This window comes from Daucus carota, chromosome 7 (assembly GCF_001625215.2).
Source record: "Daucus carota subsp. sativus chromosome 7, DH1 v3.0, whole genome shotgun sequence".
NCBI lineage: Eukaryota > Viridiplantae > Streptophyta > Magnoliopsida > Apiales > Apiaceae > Daucus > Daucus carota.
Genome location: NC_030387.2, coordinates 26,957,540 through 26,974,467, shown reverse-complemented (window position 1 = coordinate 26,974,467; position 16,928 = coordinate 26,957,540). Strand labels below are relative to the sequence as shown.

The 16,928-nt window shown below is 32.5% G+C and overlaps 3 protein-coding genes across 3 annotated transcripts; 1 reads left to right on the top strand and 2 right to left on the bottom strand.

Annotated features, from left to right (window-relative positions):
• Positions 1-1,626: 1,626 nt before the first annotated feature.
• Positions 1,627-5,099, bottom strand: LOC108195211 (ATP synthase subunit delta', mitochondrial). Its single transcript, XM_017362164.2, has 2 exons — positions 4,793-5,099; positions 1,627-1,998 (listed from the first exon to the last, which is right to left on the bottom strand). Exons 1-2 carry the CDS (start codon positions 5,045-5,047, stop codon positions 1,654-1,656), a joined length of 600 nt encoding a protein of 199 aa, XP_017217653.1. The 5' UTR covers positions 5,048-5,099; the 3' UTR covers positions 1,627-1,653.
• A 1,668-nt stretch (positions 5,100-6,767) lies between these two features.
• Positions 6,768-11,087, bottom strand: LOC108194090 (probable mitochondrial import inner membrane translocase subunit TIM21). Its single transcript, XM_017360992.2, is given in 8 exon segments — positions 6,768-7,111; positions 7,114-7,144; positions 7,284-7,403; positions 7,842-7,890; positions 8,000-8,178; positions 8,787-8,944; positions 9,803-9,821; positions 10,929-11,087. Coding segments are annotated over 8 exon segments (747 nt in total). The 5' UTR covers positions 11,001-11,087; the 3' UTR covers positions 6,768-6,992.
• Positions 11,088-12,344: 1,257 nt separating this feature from the next.
• On the top strand, positions 12,345-16,341 carry LOC108193387 (probable dolichyl pyrophosphate Glc1Man9GlcNAc2 alpha-1,3-glucosyltransferase). Its single transcript, XM_017360009.2, has 4 exons — positions 12,345-13,157; positions 14,240-14,446; positions 14,801-15,038; positions 15,362-16,341. Exons 1-4 carry the CDS (start codon positions 12,417-12,419, stop codon positions 15,760-15,762), a joined length of 1,587 nt encoding a protein of 528 aa, XP_017215498.1. The 5' UTR covers positions 12,345-12,416; the 3' UTR covers positions 15,763-16,341.
• The last annotated feature ends 587 nt before the right edge of the window (positions 16,342-16,928 follow it).

The window sequence follows — 16,928 nt, the reverse complement described above, 5'->3', positions numbered from 1 at the left end:
GGTAGCTGAATTTGTTTCACCAAGCCATTTCTTTATGTAATTATCTCTGAAAGAGTTTCCGGTCTTAACTATGCTCAAGGGGATTATATCATTTCTTACAACGTAGTTGGTATCTGATAAGACTGATATGGTTTACTCATGTTGATCAAACTGTGTGTGAGGTTAGGTTGTGTTAATCCAGGATATCAGTTTGCAAACTTGATTAGAGAACAAAGCACATCTTTTTTATTTTATCTTTCCTTTCTAGCATTTGCTTTATTTCTTTTGGTTTGAACTAATGTTAGTCCAATTCTGAATTAGTTTTGTTCTTCCAGAAATAAGGTAGACAATTTTTTGACCCAAAAAGTACATATATTATTTTAATTATATTAAAGAAAATGGTTAGCCCATATTTTGACCCTAAACTATTTTTTACCCGAACCAATTTTAAACTATATTTAATTAAATATGTATCAAATATGGTTTCGGGTCGTGACCAAATCCAAATTTATTGATCCAAAACCAATCCATATCTATTTTATGCCATGTCTAGCTAGGACCCTTAATTCCTTGAAACAGCAATACAAACTACAGGAAAAGCAAGAATCTAACCAAAATTGCACATACGTGACTTTAGAATCGTCTGCAAAAACATCTCTGAAGCTACCGATTTAAAGACCAATTGACCCTTAATTACTTGCTGGACGTTTGCATTACGCGTGCATATATAATATAAAGCTGATCTCACAACTTATCAAACATTCAACCTTGCTATGAATAATTACGTAAAATCATTAGCTCTAAAGCATATATCAGCAAACAATTTGTTTTCCAAAATTAGACCTGTTCAAAACTCAATAAATCATAGGTTGTATCCTCTACGGAATACATGAGATAAAAAATATATCTTAATTCTCCTACCCATTCCAACTTAAAGACAATTGAATGTTAGGGGGAGGACTAACCGAGATATACAACTCAGAATAGAAGTGCACAGAGCCTTAATTATCAAATACTCTTTTAACGGTTTCTGTAAAGATCGGTATAGTGCCAGCAACCAAGTCTTATTAATAGATTTTGTAAAAACAGCATAACATGAAATTCACACTAAAAAACATAATGACATGATTTTGGTTAGATTTATAAAATTACAACTGTTAGAAGACTAGTACATGATAACTAACTAGTTATGGAGTTATTATCAGAGCATATACATGAGTATAGAGGCGAATATATATGTATCAAGCACTAGAGTAAATTTATCAACTGAATTTGAATAAGAAGAAACACACTGCACTACTATAACTTAAATGCACTAATTGAAAAAACAACTAGGTTTAAAATTATATATATCGCGTATCAAATAATCTGCTGCTATAAATGTAAAACATATCATTGCCATGATAATGAATCAGTTTTAACTAAAGGCATTATATATTTGTACCGAACTTTTGGCTTGCTACGATCACAATTCACAAAAGAACAATCCAAGAGAAGAACCTCCCTTTAAGGCTAATTTATAATTCTGCAGTCAGCACAAAAACTAACACAACCTGACCATGTAAACAAGACTTTGACCTGGATAATCTAATGCACCACAGCCAGTTAAAAAGAGCCAAATGTGATTATAAAAATAATAAAATTAAAAAAAAGGAGCATAGAGGACTTGCCACACTATCCTGAAAGCGCAGAATTGAGGGCACTATGCACATCCACTCCAATCTGGGCTTCAGCTTTTTCCAAGTCAGTTGAGGCTGAGCTCAGCTTCTGGGTGAACTCTGCCAACCCTTTCTGGACCTGATTTGAGTCGATCTGATCGAGTGGAACAGCCTCAACCGCAAGTATATCTGCATAGGAATTCCCATGGACAAATGCAAAGCCACTGCTGATAAAATACTTCTTCACATCATTTCCTTCATGCACTGACATGAGACCAGGTTTCAGCTCTGTGATTGTTGGTACATGTCCAGGAAGGATACCCATCTGTCCAGTTGTTGCGGGAACAATAACCATATCAACCTGTAAAGCCGAAAAAACCATCATGACAGAAGAAAAGCACATGCCATTTCATTTCCAACAACGTGATGAAAAAGTCAAAAGCATATAATAGAAATCAGTCATAATTTGTATCTGTCCTCATGATAAGGGGGAGCATACATGTTGCATGAAGCACTACAGTAAATGTTAACCATCCCTGCATTGCACCAATATATCCGGCAGCTGAAGGGGCTCACTCATACCGCAACAGATTTCCTCTTTTTTCCTAATTTAGTTCTGTTTGTATTTGACGTTTTGCATAACTGCTATATTTAAATGTTCAGGACAAATCATACAAATGACCACAATCATTAAAACGAAGGATATATGGAGTAACAACAGTAAAATGACAAGTTTGGATGTATAAACCACAGAAGATCCACTCCATCAAGGTCATTAAATTGCAGAATAGCCACTCACCCTAGAATTTTCTACCAGAAAACAAGGATTTGTTTGGTTTGCAACCCATATAAAAAAGAGTAATCTCAATTTTTACGATCAAACCCATTTAAACAAGTAAAATCTTAATGAAGGAAAACAGTAGATAAAGGAAACAAATCCTTTTTATTATATAACTATATTCCTAATTAATAAAATTATAATATGTATATTTATATTTTAATACCAAGATCTGCATCACCCAAATAACTCAGGGTAAGAGGCATTGTTAACTAAGAAATACAGTAAAATATTGCTCTTAGATTATTGCTAGACACTGTTTGCTTTTAAGTTTAAGTTGGTTAAGCAAATTCTAAGCAATGTGTATCAACTTTATAACAAAAATAGGTGAATGGTTTGAAGCATTTGTAGTGATACCTTCTGCTGAAGGGCTATAAATCATTTCAGCAAATTGTAATCTGTGGACCCTTCAATATGACATGCAATTTATAATAAAATTTGAACCGACTAATCTCCATCCAATCGCATTTAGACAATATTGCAAAATTTGATTTTGAGACTGTGACTTCTTAGTCTTCTAGAGAGTAGAGACTATGACTTGCAATATGATTACATAGTTTATGAATTCATCTGATTATGTATTTAATTTATTCGCTCAGCAGTTGCTTGAATATTAAAATTCTTTCCAACACAGGAATATAGCGGTTGGAATTTGAAAATAATAATAAAATCATGTCTCTAAAAATATAGCTAACCATTATAGTTAACACCGTTGTAGCACAACACCTTACGGGTTAAACAAATTTAACATGACTATTACTTTATACTATTTTAGCTATCCCCTAGGACAAAGGGACTCTTGGAGGCTGGAGCTCTTAGAGCAACTCCAATGATATCCTAGTAGCTTCCTTACAAATTAATATATAGGGTCCCAAGAGCAAATCCAACAACATCTTAATTCATTCCTCAAATTTGATATAAAATATTAGATCCTAGTAAATTAAGACATCAATAGCTATTCTCATCTCCAACAACATTTCTTATATCCATTCATTATGTAATATTTTATCATTAAAAGGTATCATTATTATAGAAAGAGAAGAGAGAGAAAGTGTTTGTTTCTAATATATATTATAAAGAAGAGGAGAGAGGTTAGCTAAATATAAGGAATGCGAAGAAGATCAAGATCTTAGTGATTTAAGAAATCACTGGGATATTGTTGGAGTGGTATTTCTCCCCACATTTCTTATATTTTAGTTTAAGACTCCAAACAGCTAAGTTATTGGAGTTGCTCTAATGATTTAAGACATTATATTATAAGACCACTCCAACAACAATCTCTATCTTTGTTCCTATTATTATTAAATTAATAAATTTGAATTCTACATAAATTCAAAGAGGGGGAAAGTTGTGTGAAAAGGGAGGGAAGCAAATATTTAATTCATAAAACTAAGATAAGGAATGTTTGTACATTTCTTAAAAATAAGACATGGAGAGTGGATCTTAACTTTTTAGAGCATCTCCAAGAGACTCCTAACTCAAGATATAAAGAGGATGATAAAAAATTGAGCTCCAAGAGGCTCTAAGTGGCTCTTAAAAAGCTTAGGAGCCTCTTCTCTCTCCTCTATTTTAGGAGTCATGTAGTGACTCTTAACTTATTTTTAATAATAAAAAATCCATTCCCTCCACTACATGAATTTGATTCATTGACATAGTGGATTTAAATATGAATAACATATACAATAGTGAGAGGATATAGAGAGCATTGTTGGAGTTGACACTCTTAAAATTACACTGTATTACTAAGAATCATGTTTTTTGTATTATATTTAGGAGCCTACGAGGAGAGTCTTGGAGATGCTCTTAGAGAGGTGCTAGCATACTATTGAAACAACTATTTTAACAAATTATCTTAAATTTTAGCTGAGGACCCTAGATAGTAACCTGTTGGAGTTGCTCTAACTAGTGATTTCTAACGTCGTACTCCCGAGTTATAAACGGGGTGGAATGAAAGTGAAGAGGAAGAAAAGTTATATAACTTTCACTCCTATTTGTGCTTCCGAGTTTTTTAAAAAGACGAAAGCAAGTAAAAATAGATGTAATTATAACATAATTTCAATTGCTTTCTCTCTTAAAAAAACTCGGAAGCAGGGCCAAAAAATGTATCTTTTTATATGCATAGAGAAGAAAAAAACCAAATCAACCCTTTACCAATTAAAAAAGACCCCACCAAATCAAACCATTTTGGAGACTTAAAAATCACAAATTCCACATTTAAAAGCACAATTCATCACAAAAAAATAACACAACTCCACATCAAAAAAGCAAAAACCCAGTTACAAAAACATAAAGCGACCCATTACATCAAAAATGGTACCTCTTTACTAGCAAGCTCAGAGGAATAGGGAAGAACGAAATTCACAGTCAATTTAGAAGGAATCGAAGAAGGGTTTGGTGGGCGGGGCTTAATAAAAGCAAGGGGTGTTTTTGGTGGGTCAATGTTGGGAACAATCTTCTTCCATGCTTCTATAAATGCAGCATCTGCCGGTGCATTTGCCTCCAGGTCGCTTGAGAACCGCCGGCAACACACGCTTGATCGGGAGATGATGCGTCTAGCGGCGGTGCGCAGCATGCCGGACGACGCTAGGTGGGACTTACAAAGGGGTTGTGTTTATGAAATTAAAATGGGGAGGTTTTTCATTTTTATGTTGTTTGACAATTTTTAAATTTTTTTTAAAAAATATATCATGTTTAGTTTAATTAGGGAAATCAATTAATTTTCATAAACTACAATTCATTATGATTGAGGTCATGGATTAAAAAAATCCAATTCTTTGATTTCTAAACTTTTGAAAAATCATATTTCAGTTTTTCCTTCAAAATTTGACTAAATTTGACTAATAGTAATTAGTTAATGCTAACCTGGAACTTGAGAAAAAAAAAATAATGAAATGTGATAAGACTTCACGGATTGAAGTGAAATTTAGATTTTAATTGAATATCTTTCAATACATGTGTGATTAATTTGATTGAAAATAAGATATTTATAATATTAGTATAGTGAAGTTCTATGGACTCCTCTTTTCATTGAACTCTTGTAGTAACAGGTATATTCCGTGATAAAATATAACTCAAAATAACTTATAAAACGTGTTATTTTGCAAAACGTTCCACAAATATCATTGCTTATCGTACAAATCTCATAAATTTAGAAGTATAATATGTATGTTATTGCAATATGAACATATATGTTCTGCAAACTAAGCATGTTTTTATAAAATAATATATTTTACAATTTTTACTTGTAAAATGTATGAGATTCGCAAAATTTTCAATAAAAATTGATGTTCGTAAAACATCATTTGAAAAATATTATGTTTTATAATAATTTTAAGCTATATATTACTGTTTTATAATATTTTTAAATTATATATTAATTGCATAACATATATGGACTCCAAGACTCCAATGAAATGAGGACGGCTCCAAGACTTCAACGAGATACTACTTCATAAAACTTGATTCTATTGTAGTAGTATTTGATATTTTAATTTATTTTACTATATAACATACTCATGTAGAGGGTTTAAATGTTTCATGTAGACCCGGCAAATTTTCACACGACACGAAAATGACACGAAAATTTAGTGTTTGTGTTTGCATTTTGAATACATGACACGAAGTACACAACTGAGATGTCGTGTCGGTTTTGTGTTTACCCTTCGGGTACACGACACGAGGTACACGATATAAATATAATTTAATAGTTAAATATGTATATTTAATTATAAATATGTATATTTATAATAAATATATGTATATTTTCTTTTAAAATAATACATAGTTTATAATATTGTAAGTGTAAATAATTTAAATATATATATTTCATACTATTTTGTAAATTTTTTGCCTAGAAATATAATATTTACATTAATTTATATATTTATTTATATTTATATTTAAATTCAATTTTACACTAAACACAACACGAGAACGACACAAAACGCAAGTACATGACACGAAAATACACGAACGCTAAACAAGTCGGTTTTGTGTTTGGCCTTTGAGCACACGACACGAAAAAGTACACGATCCGCACGAATTGTCAGGTCCAGCTTCATGTCCAGTTTCTCAAAATGATGTTTGAGACTGATTCTTGGACACAGGGCTCGAGCGCACATGACTCAGCTTGCTCAGTATTGAATCATTCTACCACTTACAAAGATAAGGAAAAGAATTTTCTTGTAACGGGCACAAAATTTCAAATTCTTCGAGGCATTCAAACTTACAATCGAGTTGCAAGAAAAGAGAAAAACTATGATTTACATTCTTGGAAAAGAATATATATCTCGTAAATTTAATAGAGCTCAAACTTGAAACTTGATTGATTTCTGATGAACGTTCTAAAACTTAAATCAAGAATACAAGCTGCAAGTAAATTGCAAACACCTATGATGGCTCTATCAAAAGTGTCCATAAAATAACCATGGAGGCTATTTTGTAAACAAGACAATGTGGATTGATCAACAAGACCAGCCATGGCATGTGACGTCTAATTTTATTTTTCAGAGAATATTTCAGGTAGCAACTCCCGGAATGTAAGACTCAAGCATAAGCTGTGCCTTAGAAGGTGAATCTATCTCGACAATCATATATGTAAACTTCCATTGCTTTTCTTCTTTGTCTTTAAACATTTATATCCATGCGGTCCACGCACAAAGAAATTAACCTAAAAATAGACAAGTCAAAAGTTTACATAAAGCTCCACGACATAATATTAGTAAAAAAATGATTTTAATTTCATATTTTCATGTCACAAAAACAAGGAGGTTATTGCAATGTCTTTACAGAAGTTCTATAAAACTTGCCTCAACATGCTCAACACCATCTTCATCAGTCCAAATTCTATGAGGAATTCGTTGACGAGCGGCACGATTCCTGGAGTCCTGACCATAACCAGTAACAGGAGAGCCAATTCTGACACTAACCTGGTCAAAAGAACAGAAACAGTTGCAATATAACTGCCAATGTATAAGAGTATAAGACATCACCGGTAAGCAGCAAAAAAGACATCCTCAGGCTAGCTGTGTACTAAAATGATATGTGGGTATACATCATATATTAGTTACTTCATATAATCATGTTTAAGCATTCAAATTTCTTAACAAAAGGTAAATGAATATCAAATTTAGTCAAGCTTAAAAGAAGATGATGTGTATATACAAACTAAAATGACACTTTTATATGGCAGTCCTGTCAACGGGTTAATACCATAATATGTTTATTTTCTTAAATCTTGAATATATTGTTACATGTAATATTAGCTGCATTTTTTTATGGTACCAGTTACAGTATTCTATCAAAGTAAAAGGGGCAACATCAAACAGAATTATAGCATATAAATTTAATTTTAGTATTGAAGAAACCTGACTGTCATTCTGAACCCTTTTCAAAGCCATTCCAAAGACCTTGTACCTATGTATATAAGCATGTCCCAAATTCAGACAATGAAGAAAGACGAAATCCTCAATTTTGAAGATTTCACTAAGATTAGCAGAAAATGCTAGATAATATTAAGTCTTACTCTTTTGGGGAAAATATAAGCTCCGAGAAAACACCATAGGCTGCAGCAGCAGCTATTCCAAGACCTGCAAGAATGACAAGACTGTATGAAGCTCCCTCAGTAAATGTCACCGGTTTCTGTGGGATATTATATGTTGGAGCATCAAAAGGATTCTCAACCGTAGAGATTTCTCTTTCACGCTGTTAAGAAAAGTAGATAAATATGTAAATGGGTGAAACTTTAAGCAACCACAAAACTCATTAATACACGATAGGAAACCTGCAGAATTTGATACTATAACTTACATATTATGAATTAGTTTCATGAGTAATCTATTAGAAATGTCATGGCAGGCATGTAGAACTTGCATATATGGTTATACAATCAATGCAATATGTCTGATTAAAGTGAATTCGGAGGTCCTGCAAGAGTGATGATACATCTATTTAAAAGATTTCCGTATCGTTACCATATTCTAAGCAACACAGTTGGTTAATTTTATAAAGTTTTCTTTTACTGCTCTATTAAAGGATTTATGTCTACACTTAGAGCTTAGAAAAATTTAAGCTGTATTACAGATTATTATGTACTGTCATTAACTTTCAACGTTATTATTTTATAATATAAATAAATCATACAATTTGCAATGAGCCAATGATATTAAGGGAATGCGAAACTGATGGCACATATAAAGTAATCATCCAATCAAACAGATGGTGCTTGGAAGCAAACATGAAAGTTAATATAGAAGCAGCGGTAAGATCATATACATTGAAGATTAATTAAAGCATGGCAGCATAGATTTTACCTTGGAAGAATCTTTTCTTTTTGATGTCTGGGATGCAAAGGCTCTAGCAAAGGAAGACATGGCAGGTTCTGCTGTGTTGGTCTTTGTGAGATGAAACAGGGACTGATAGTTCACTAGACAAGTATTAATTTGATTCCTTCTGAAAAGACCATCAATTCCTGGAAAACACCATTTTCACCCTACGGTCAACAGGCAAAGATCAAAATTTCATGGCATGCACAAGAACCCTTTGATAATTGTATATTTCTTTAGGAATAATAATATGTATGTGTTTATAAAACGTTACGCTACAAAAAATACATAGTGTCAAAACAAAAAACAGTTATATAATTTGTAAATTAATACTCAACTCACTTCTATAATAAAAGCAAAAATATAGTATGTTTTTATACTCATTGGATATTATAACTGAATATGACATCATTTTTTTTAATTGCATATTATTTAAGTTTCCAACTATCACCAAGACAGCAAAGATGTATCTAAATAGTAATAAATTTTTTTTGCCAGCTGTAAAGAATGGAACCTGAGATGTACCCAAATACATAGAGGGGTGAAAACAATATGGTACCATAACGACACACCATTGTAAGGGGCTTTCTACTTTTAATAATAAGTACATAAAGGGGTAAAACCATATATGGTACTATAATGACGCAACACTGTAAGGGGATTTTGGCTTTTAAACAAATGTAATATTTTGGCAAAACCTCCAAGAAATAGAATTTAAGAGTTATCCATTTTAAAGTTGATGATAACGCTCTTCTATGCTTCTTTAAAAGCAAAAGTTCTATCATTTTTTTTGGCACGATCTATTTTAACTATCTGGTCAGTTTTCCCCAAAATTTAATAACTCGTATCTTAAGCAAACTATGCATTTCAATTCCTAAGTTTCTATCATCAAAATGACTATGCACTCTGCCAGAAAGAAAGTAGAACATACTGCATTAATATGTAATCTTTGAAATAACAAAATAATTTTTTAATCCAGTTAAAAAGTAAAGAAAAATACTGACCTGTTGGTCCAAGCAATCCCTGCAAAACAAATGGACAAACGCTGTCATCAGCTATTTTCATTAAACATAAAATATCACAAACTCTGCCAGAATACAACAGCCAAATATAATTTTTGATGCCTGTTGAATAATAAATCAGTCATAATTTGTATCTGTTCCCATGATAAGGGACCATACATGTTGCATGAAGCACTACAGTAAATGGTAACCATCCCTGCATTGCATCAATATATCCGGCAGCTGAAGGGTCTCACTCATAACGCAACAGATTTCCTCTTTTTTCCTAATTTAATTCGGTTTGTATTTGACGTTTTGCATAACTGCTACATTTAAATGTTAAGGACAAATCATACATGTCCCCAATGACGCAGGACAATCATTAAAACAAAGGATATATGGAGTAACAATGGTAAAATGACAAGTTTGGATGCATAAACCGCAGATAATCCACTCCATCAAGGTCGTTAAATTGCAGAATAGCTACTCACCCTAGAATTTCACCCAGAAAACGACGATTTGTTTGGTTTGCAACCCATATAAAAAAGAGCAATCTCAATTTTTATGATCAAACCCATTTAAACAAGTAAAATCTTAATAATAAGGAAAACAGTAGATAAAGGAAACAAATCCTTTTTATTATATAACTATATTCCTAATTAATAAAATTATAATATGTAAATTTATATTTTAATACCTAGATCTGCATCACCCAAATAACTCAGGGTAAGAGGCATTGTTAACTGAGAGATACAGTAAAATATTACTCTTAGAATTTTTCAATAAATTGAATATCAATAACTTAATAAAGCAAAATGGATATTGGAGCCAAAAAAAAAAATAGACGTGAGTAGGTTGTGATTCTGCCCATCATTGTGCAGCAGATTTCTTACTTCACCTTCTTGCAGTGCACAAGCTATAATCTATATACTAGCATACCGCTGGAACAACTATTTTCACATATTATCTTAAATTTTAGCTCAAGGCCCAAATCAAACCATTGTGGAGACTAAAAATCACAAATTCCACATTTAGAAGCACAATTCATCAAAAAAACACAACACACATCAAAGAAGCAAAAACCCAGTTACAAAAAACATAAAGCGACCCATAACATCGAAAATCATACCTCTTTACTAGCAAGCTCAGAGGAACACACGCTTGATCGGGAGATGACGCGTATAGCGGCGCTGCGCAGCATGCTGCCTCTGGGTTCGCTCGGACGACGCTGGGTGGGACTTGCAGAGGGATTGTTTATGAAATGGAAATGGGGAGGTTTTTCATTTTTGTGTTGTTTTGACAATTTTTTAATTTATTTTAAAGTATATCATGTTAATTTTAATTAGGGAAAATTAATTAATTTATTCATAAGTTATGGATTTTTAATGGCATAGGACCTAAATTGAAAATTTTAATTTTTTGATTTCCAAATTTTTAAAAATTCATATTGGAGTTTGTTCGTCATAATTTGACTAATGACTGCTAGTCAATGTTAACACGGAAAGTGAAAAACCAAAAAAAAATTAAAAATTAAAAATATGAAAAAATCAAAATTTCATGGATTGATGTGTAATTTAAATTTCAATTAAATTATATTCTTTAACAAATAGGGGATTAATATTAGTTTGATTGAAAATCAAATATTTATAATATTATAATAATATTTGATAACTTGGACTTTGAAATATTTATAATATTATAATAATATTTAATATTATTATAATATTTCATGGATTTTGAAAATCGATATAGAAGATAACTTGGACGAAATTTACCGGTCAATTTGATAATTTTGTTGAAAAAGTGAAATAATTTAATAAGAAATCGTATCGTATACATTTAGTTCAAGTTAAGTAAACATAAAATCAAATCCATCTTTTTTAAATAAATAGGTAATATATCTATGTTTCAAAAAGATGTGTGCATGTTGTAATTCTTCGACTATTGTTTTGAACAATCATTCATAAATAAATCACCATAAAAAACACTTATTCGGTGAACCAATATCATGAAAATTTACAATACTGTAATCCCGAATACGATGAATAAAAAAAATATCAAAATAAAAACCAAACTCTCACACGAATAGATAATATAAAACCTAAATAAATTAGAAGCTTAACAAAGAAAACAAAAGATAAATTAAAAGTAATGAAAAGAAGAAAAAATTGATGAAAGTCGATGAAAGCTCGTCAAAGACTACTGATGACAATTTAGAGTTTTCTCATAATAAATCGAAATGTGGATTGGATCGGATCGGATCGGGTCTAATATTTTTACCCGAAGAAAGACATGACAAAAAGAATTTGAGGAATTTGAGGATCTTGTCAGTGAGAGTTGACTAAATCGGTGATTTTTAGAATCATGATTATTCGTGATTTAAATTGGTGTTTTAATTCCTTACCAAAAAAAATTGGTGTTTTAAATTTTGTAAAATACTGGTTTAAAAAAAATTGTAAAATACTATAATATTTAAATTGGTGTTTTAATTTTTGTAAAATACTATAATAATACTATAATTTATAAATACGTGGATGTACTGTATTATGGTTTTATTGTTATTTTCACAATCAGACTATTCTCTCCGTCATTCCAGTGCCGCAAGTCACCAAGAAAAATGCCCACAAAACCCCCCACCACCAGCACCAGCAAGAATATAAAAGATCTGATCTTTATCACCCTCCTCGCCTTTTTCTTCAAAATCCTCTTGATCCCATCTTACCACAGCACTGATTTCGAGGTTCATCGTCACTGGTTAGCTCTCACTCACTCTCTCCCTCTCTCCCATTGGTATCTCGACGAGACTAGCCCCTGGACTCTTGATTACCCGCCTTTCTTTGCTCATTTTGAACACTTTCTTTCATTTTTTGCTAATTTAGTTGACCCCATTATAGTAGATCTTCATAAAGGTCTCAACTTTGATGGCCCTTCTGTGATTGTGTTTCAGAGATTGAGTGTGATTGTGTCTGAGAGTGTTTTGATTTATGGGGTTTATTTGTTGGGTAGAAAATGTGGGTTTAGAGAGAGGGTTTTGATGTGGGTTTTGGTTGTTTGGTCACCTGGGCTTGTGATTGTCGATCATGTGCATTTTCAGTATAATGGGTTTTTGTTGGGGATTTTGTTGGTTTCGTTGGCGGCATTGGAAGATAGGAATGATTTGTTGGGTGGTTTTGTTTTCGCGGTTTTGTTGTGTTTTAAGCATTTGTTTGCTGTGGCTGCCCCTGTATATTTTGTGTATTTGTTGAGGCATTATTGTAGAGGTGGGGTTTTTAAGGGGTTTGGGAGGTTGGTGATGATGGGAACGGTGGTTGCTGCTGTTTTTGTGGTGGCATATGGTCCGTTTGTGTATTATGGGCAGGTAATTGATCTGTAGCTTGTGAACTTTGGTTTATTGATAATTGTATCACCCATATGCATTGTTTTATTTCTTAACACTACCTATCTATGTGTTAGAGCAAGTCCAATGCTAGATTCAGAATAGTGATATTATATAGCATAAGAAAGTATTTTTTTTTTGTGCTAAAAAAGTTTGTTATCCGATGCTGGTTTCAAAACTAGTTTCAAATTTAAACAACTCTTTGAACTTTTAATTTTGTTACTTGTTGATGTACAATGTAATAAATGTTTAACTCTCTTCCCCCATTCCTAGTTATTGATGATATGGCAAGGATAGTATCCATCCTTGGTTTAAAATATAGCACCAAAGATACATTAATGCATATACACATCCAACTATGAAACCTCTTTATAATGAGTTATTTTACATTTTGTGCTATAATATAGCAATAGAACTAAGTGTAGTATTGTATTGGACTTGCTCTTACTTGCTATATTGGTGATTTGTACTTCCATTATAGATGTTATTGTTAGTTCTTGTTTGTGGAACTGATCTCATTTGCAAGGCATATGGCTAACGTGGCCCTGTTCTTTTGTTAAATTGGTAGTCTTATAGTGAGACAGACCCTTATCCAACTTAATTCTTTAGCGCCAAAAAAAAATATTTTCCATTTATCCTGCTGAAAGTTATTCTTCCCGAAAAGAGACATACATTATGCTAGATTTAGTGCTAGTTAAGAAGACTCTCTTGGCTACATTATGCTAGATTTAGTGCTAGTTCTAGTTCATACTCTCTTGACCTTGAGCTTATACATAATAGAAGATTTCACCTGGCTAAGAAACTTATGCAATTCAAATTTAAAGTGTTCTTGACTTTGTTATATAATTCTCTTTGTTTGCTTTCACGAAGTGAGACATTGTGGGTACCCTGTTTCCTGTTATTTCTTTTAAGTAATTAAAAGAAAGTGAGACAGGTGTCCATTATTAGTTTTGCTCTTAAGTAATTGGATTACATGTATAATTATACTTTTGGTATTAATTGTGGTTGTTACTAATAAACAAATCATTTTCATATACTTCACTAAAATCGCAGTTGTTATGCAGATACAACAAGTTTTTAGCCGTATGTTTCCTTTTGGTAGAGGACTCTGCCATGCTTATTGGGCTCCAAATTTTTGGGTATTCTATATAATTTTGGATAAAGTGCTTTCAGTCTTGCTTGTGAAGATGGGGTTTGATATCAAAGCACCAACTGCTTCTTTTACTGGCGGGCTAGTAGGAGATTCCTCTCCATTTGCTGTACTACCAACGGTAAATATTTTGGAATGTTAATGTAATGTAAAATCTTTTTGAAATGTCTAGCTATCTGGCTCATTCACTATAAATGCTTAATTAGTAGTGATACCAAAGTTCTTTATGAACACTTCATCTTGAGTAGTGGTTAGTGCCATTGACAGAATATTCTGCCTTTTTAACTCTATAGTTGTGTTATTTGGTACATTTATTCCGGTAGGAATCAACCAGTGTCAAGAAGTAATATATTAATTTTACTAAAATAAGTGTAATGTTTGATCCAAATAGTTTGGTATACTAAAAAAAATTCTTGAAAGAGATGTGCTAATGATCAATTGATCTAATATAATTTGATAAACAATGAGATTGCAGGTCACACCTTTGGCCACCTTAATTTTGGTCCTTCTCGCAATGTCTCCTTGCCTTTATAAGGCTTGGAAAAATCCACAGCCTAGAATGATCACCAGATGGGTAGCCTATGCCTACTTCTGTGGCTTTCTGTTTGGGTGGCATGTTCATGAGAAGGCATCACTGCATTTTGTAATACCCCTAGCCATTGTTGCAGTGCAAAGCATGGATGATGCAAAGCATTACTACCTAATGTCTATAGGTATAACTTTAACCTGTGCTTCTTGATACGTAGATACTTTTGGCATTGTGAAAGCAATTCATTGTTGTCATTTATTTATTTTTTTACTTGAACGTCTTATTTATTCATGATTCATGACTTTTCATATTCCTCTCATCTCTTTTCTTCCTACACTTTAGACTATTGTTTGTTTTTAATATATGAAATTTTAAGGTCAGTTTTTCATTATGTTATATAGTCAATGCTGACTAAATATATATATGTGTAGTGTACAACTTGTATATTTTTGTTGTCCTCCAGTTTTCATGCTAATAAGTAACATGACGACTCTGTTTTTAATGCAGTCTCCAGCTATTCACTCTTCCCTCTTCTATATGAAGCCCAAGAGTATCCACTGAAGGTGTTGTTACTGACCTTACACGTCATTCTCATGTGGTACGGATTTTCTTCACAACTTTCTAAGACTGTAGTATCAAATACAAGTGCACAGCGGAAGAAAAAGGATGATAATTATGACCTCAAGAAAAACTCTGGTACAAATCCCAGAAAGTTTACTTTAAATTGGATTGAGAAGAGTTACCTTTCTGGCCTCTTGCTTGTTGAGGTGTGGAGTCAATTTTTGCACCCTGCCTTTCTCGGCATTAGGCTTCCATTTCTACCTCTCATGATGATCTCTATATATTGTGCGTTTGGGATGATGTATTCTTGGATGTGGCAACTGCACTGGATCGTTAAGTCCCACTAATATACAAGTTCCTTATAATCAATTTTATATATGTTGGATTTTTTTCCTAGACATCTCTTACCAAAGTGCTGTCAGAAGAATGAACTGGGGTGGGTTATAAGTGTATAATGAAGGCATGAAGCCTTTGCTAGAAGTGGCTGCATTGGTGTGTAATTCACCTATAGGGAGAGAATTTTCACTGATATCTGTTGTGTCACGAGCGCATGAACACAAAAGGAAATGACAAGGTGGAAACCTCCGTGTATCTGTTAGAGGTAAGCAAGAAGAATAGGCACCGCTACACAGTCTTTTGACATAAAAATCTTGTACCATATACTTTATAATCTAATGCCATAGTCCCTGAGTTAGGTTAGTTATTTCATATTTTCATGGTTGTCAACACTTTATGTGTACTTAGATGAAAAAATTTCACTCTACTACTAATTACATTCCCAGGATGAGAAGTTGCTGTTGTGCCTACGCATGGGCTCTCTGCAGTGGACTTGTATGATTACTTATATATTGATTTGCATGTAAATTACAAGAATATAAACATACGGATTGACTGATTAAATAAACATGTGAGTGATTTGATATTCATATATCAGTGTAATTATATAATATTATAAATTATATTTTAAGAAGGAGATTGATGGCATAAAAATTAAATTAAAATTATTTATAGACAATTCGATTGTTTTCTAACTCGACATGATCCATAAACATTTAATCCAGCTTTCAAGATTGAACTCGTAAATCGCAATGGTTGCATTTTGTCTATGTTAACTTTATCTGAAACATATTTTAAATATTTCCCTGCTCTTTCTTGCTATATCAATAATTCGAGAGTGTTGTACAAATGCCTCTTACTATCCTAACGTGCAATGATTAGATATTGCATCAAGATCATTAACGAAACATTAAATTTCAATATCATTTATTATATAGTCCGTATTAAATTTTGTCGATATACATTTAAGGAACGAGACGGACTAGTTTAAATTTAAGGAATCAGTTGTTACTTGCAGCGAGTCTGTGACAGTTACATTCTCATTTTCTTGGGCAGAAAATAGTACCCTTTCATTCTCATTGACAGAGCATGCCAAGAGTGTGTTTAAAGCAACATATACTATATTCTTCTGATCACTTCTGGCTGTGTAAATTTAAGAGTGATGAGACAGTCATGC

Bases quoted from the DNA above. Each gene is read 5' to 3' on its own strand.
- LOC108193387 (XM_017360009.2), top strand. From the start codon at position 12,417: ATGCCCACAAAACCCCCCACCACCAGCACCAGCAAGAATATAAAAGAT. The intron at 14,447-14,800 runs GTAAATATTTTG...ATGAGATTGCAG, and splicing joins CATTTGCTGTACTACCAACG to GTCACACCTTTGGCCACCTT. The intron at 15,039-15,361 runs GTATAACTTTAA...TTTTTAATGCAG, and splicing joins TTACTACCTAATGTCTATAG to TCTCCAGCTATTCACTCTTC.
- LOC108195211 (XM_017362164.2), bottom strand. From the start codon at position 5,047: ATGCTGCGCACCGCCGCTAGACGCATCATCTCCCGATCAAGCGTGTGT. The intron at 1,999-4,792 runs GTACCATTTTTG...TCGGCTTTACAG, and splicing joins CTGAGCTTGCTAGTAAAGAG to GTTGATATGGTTATTGTTCC.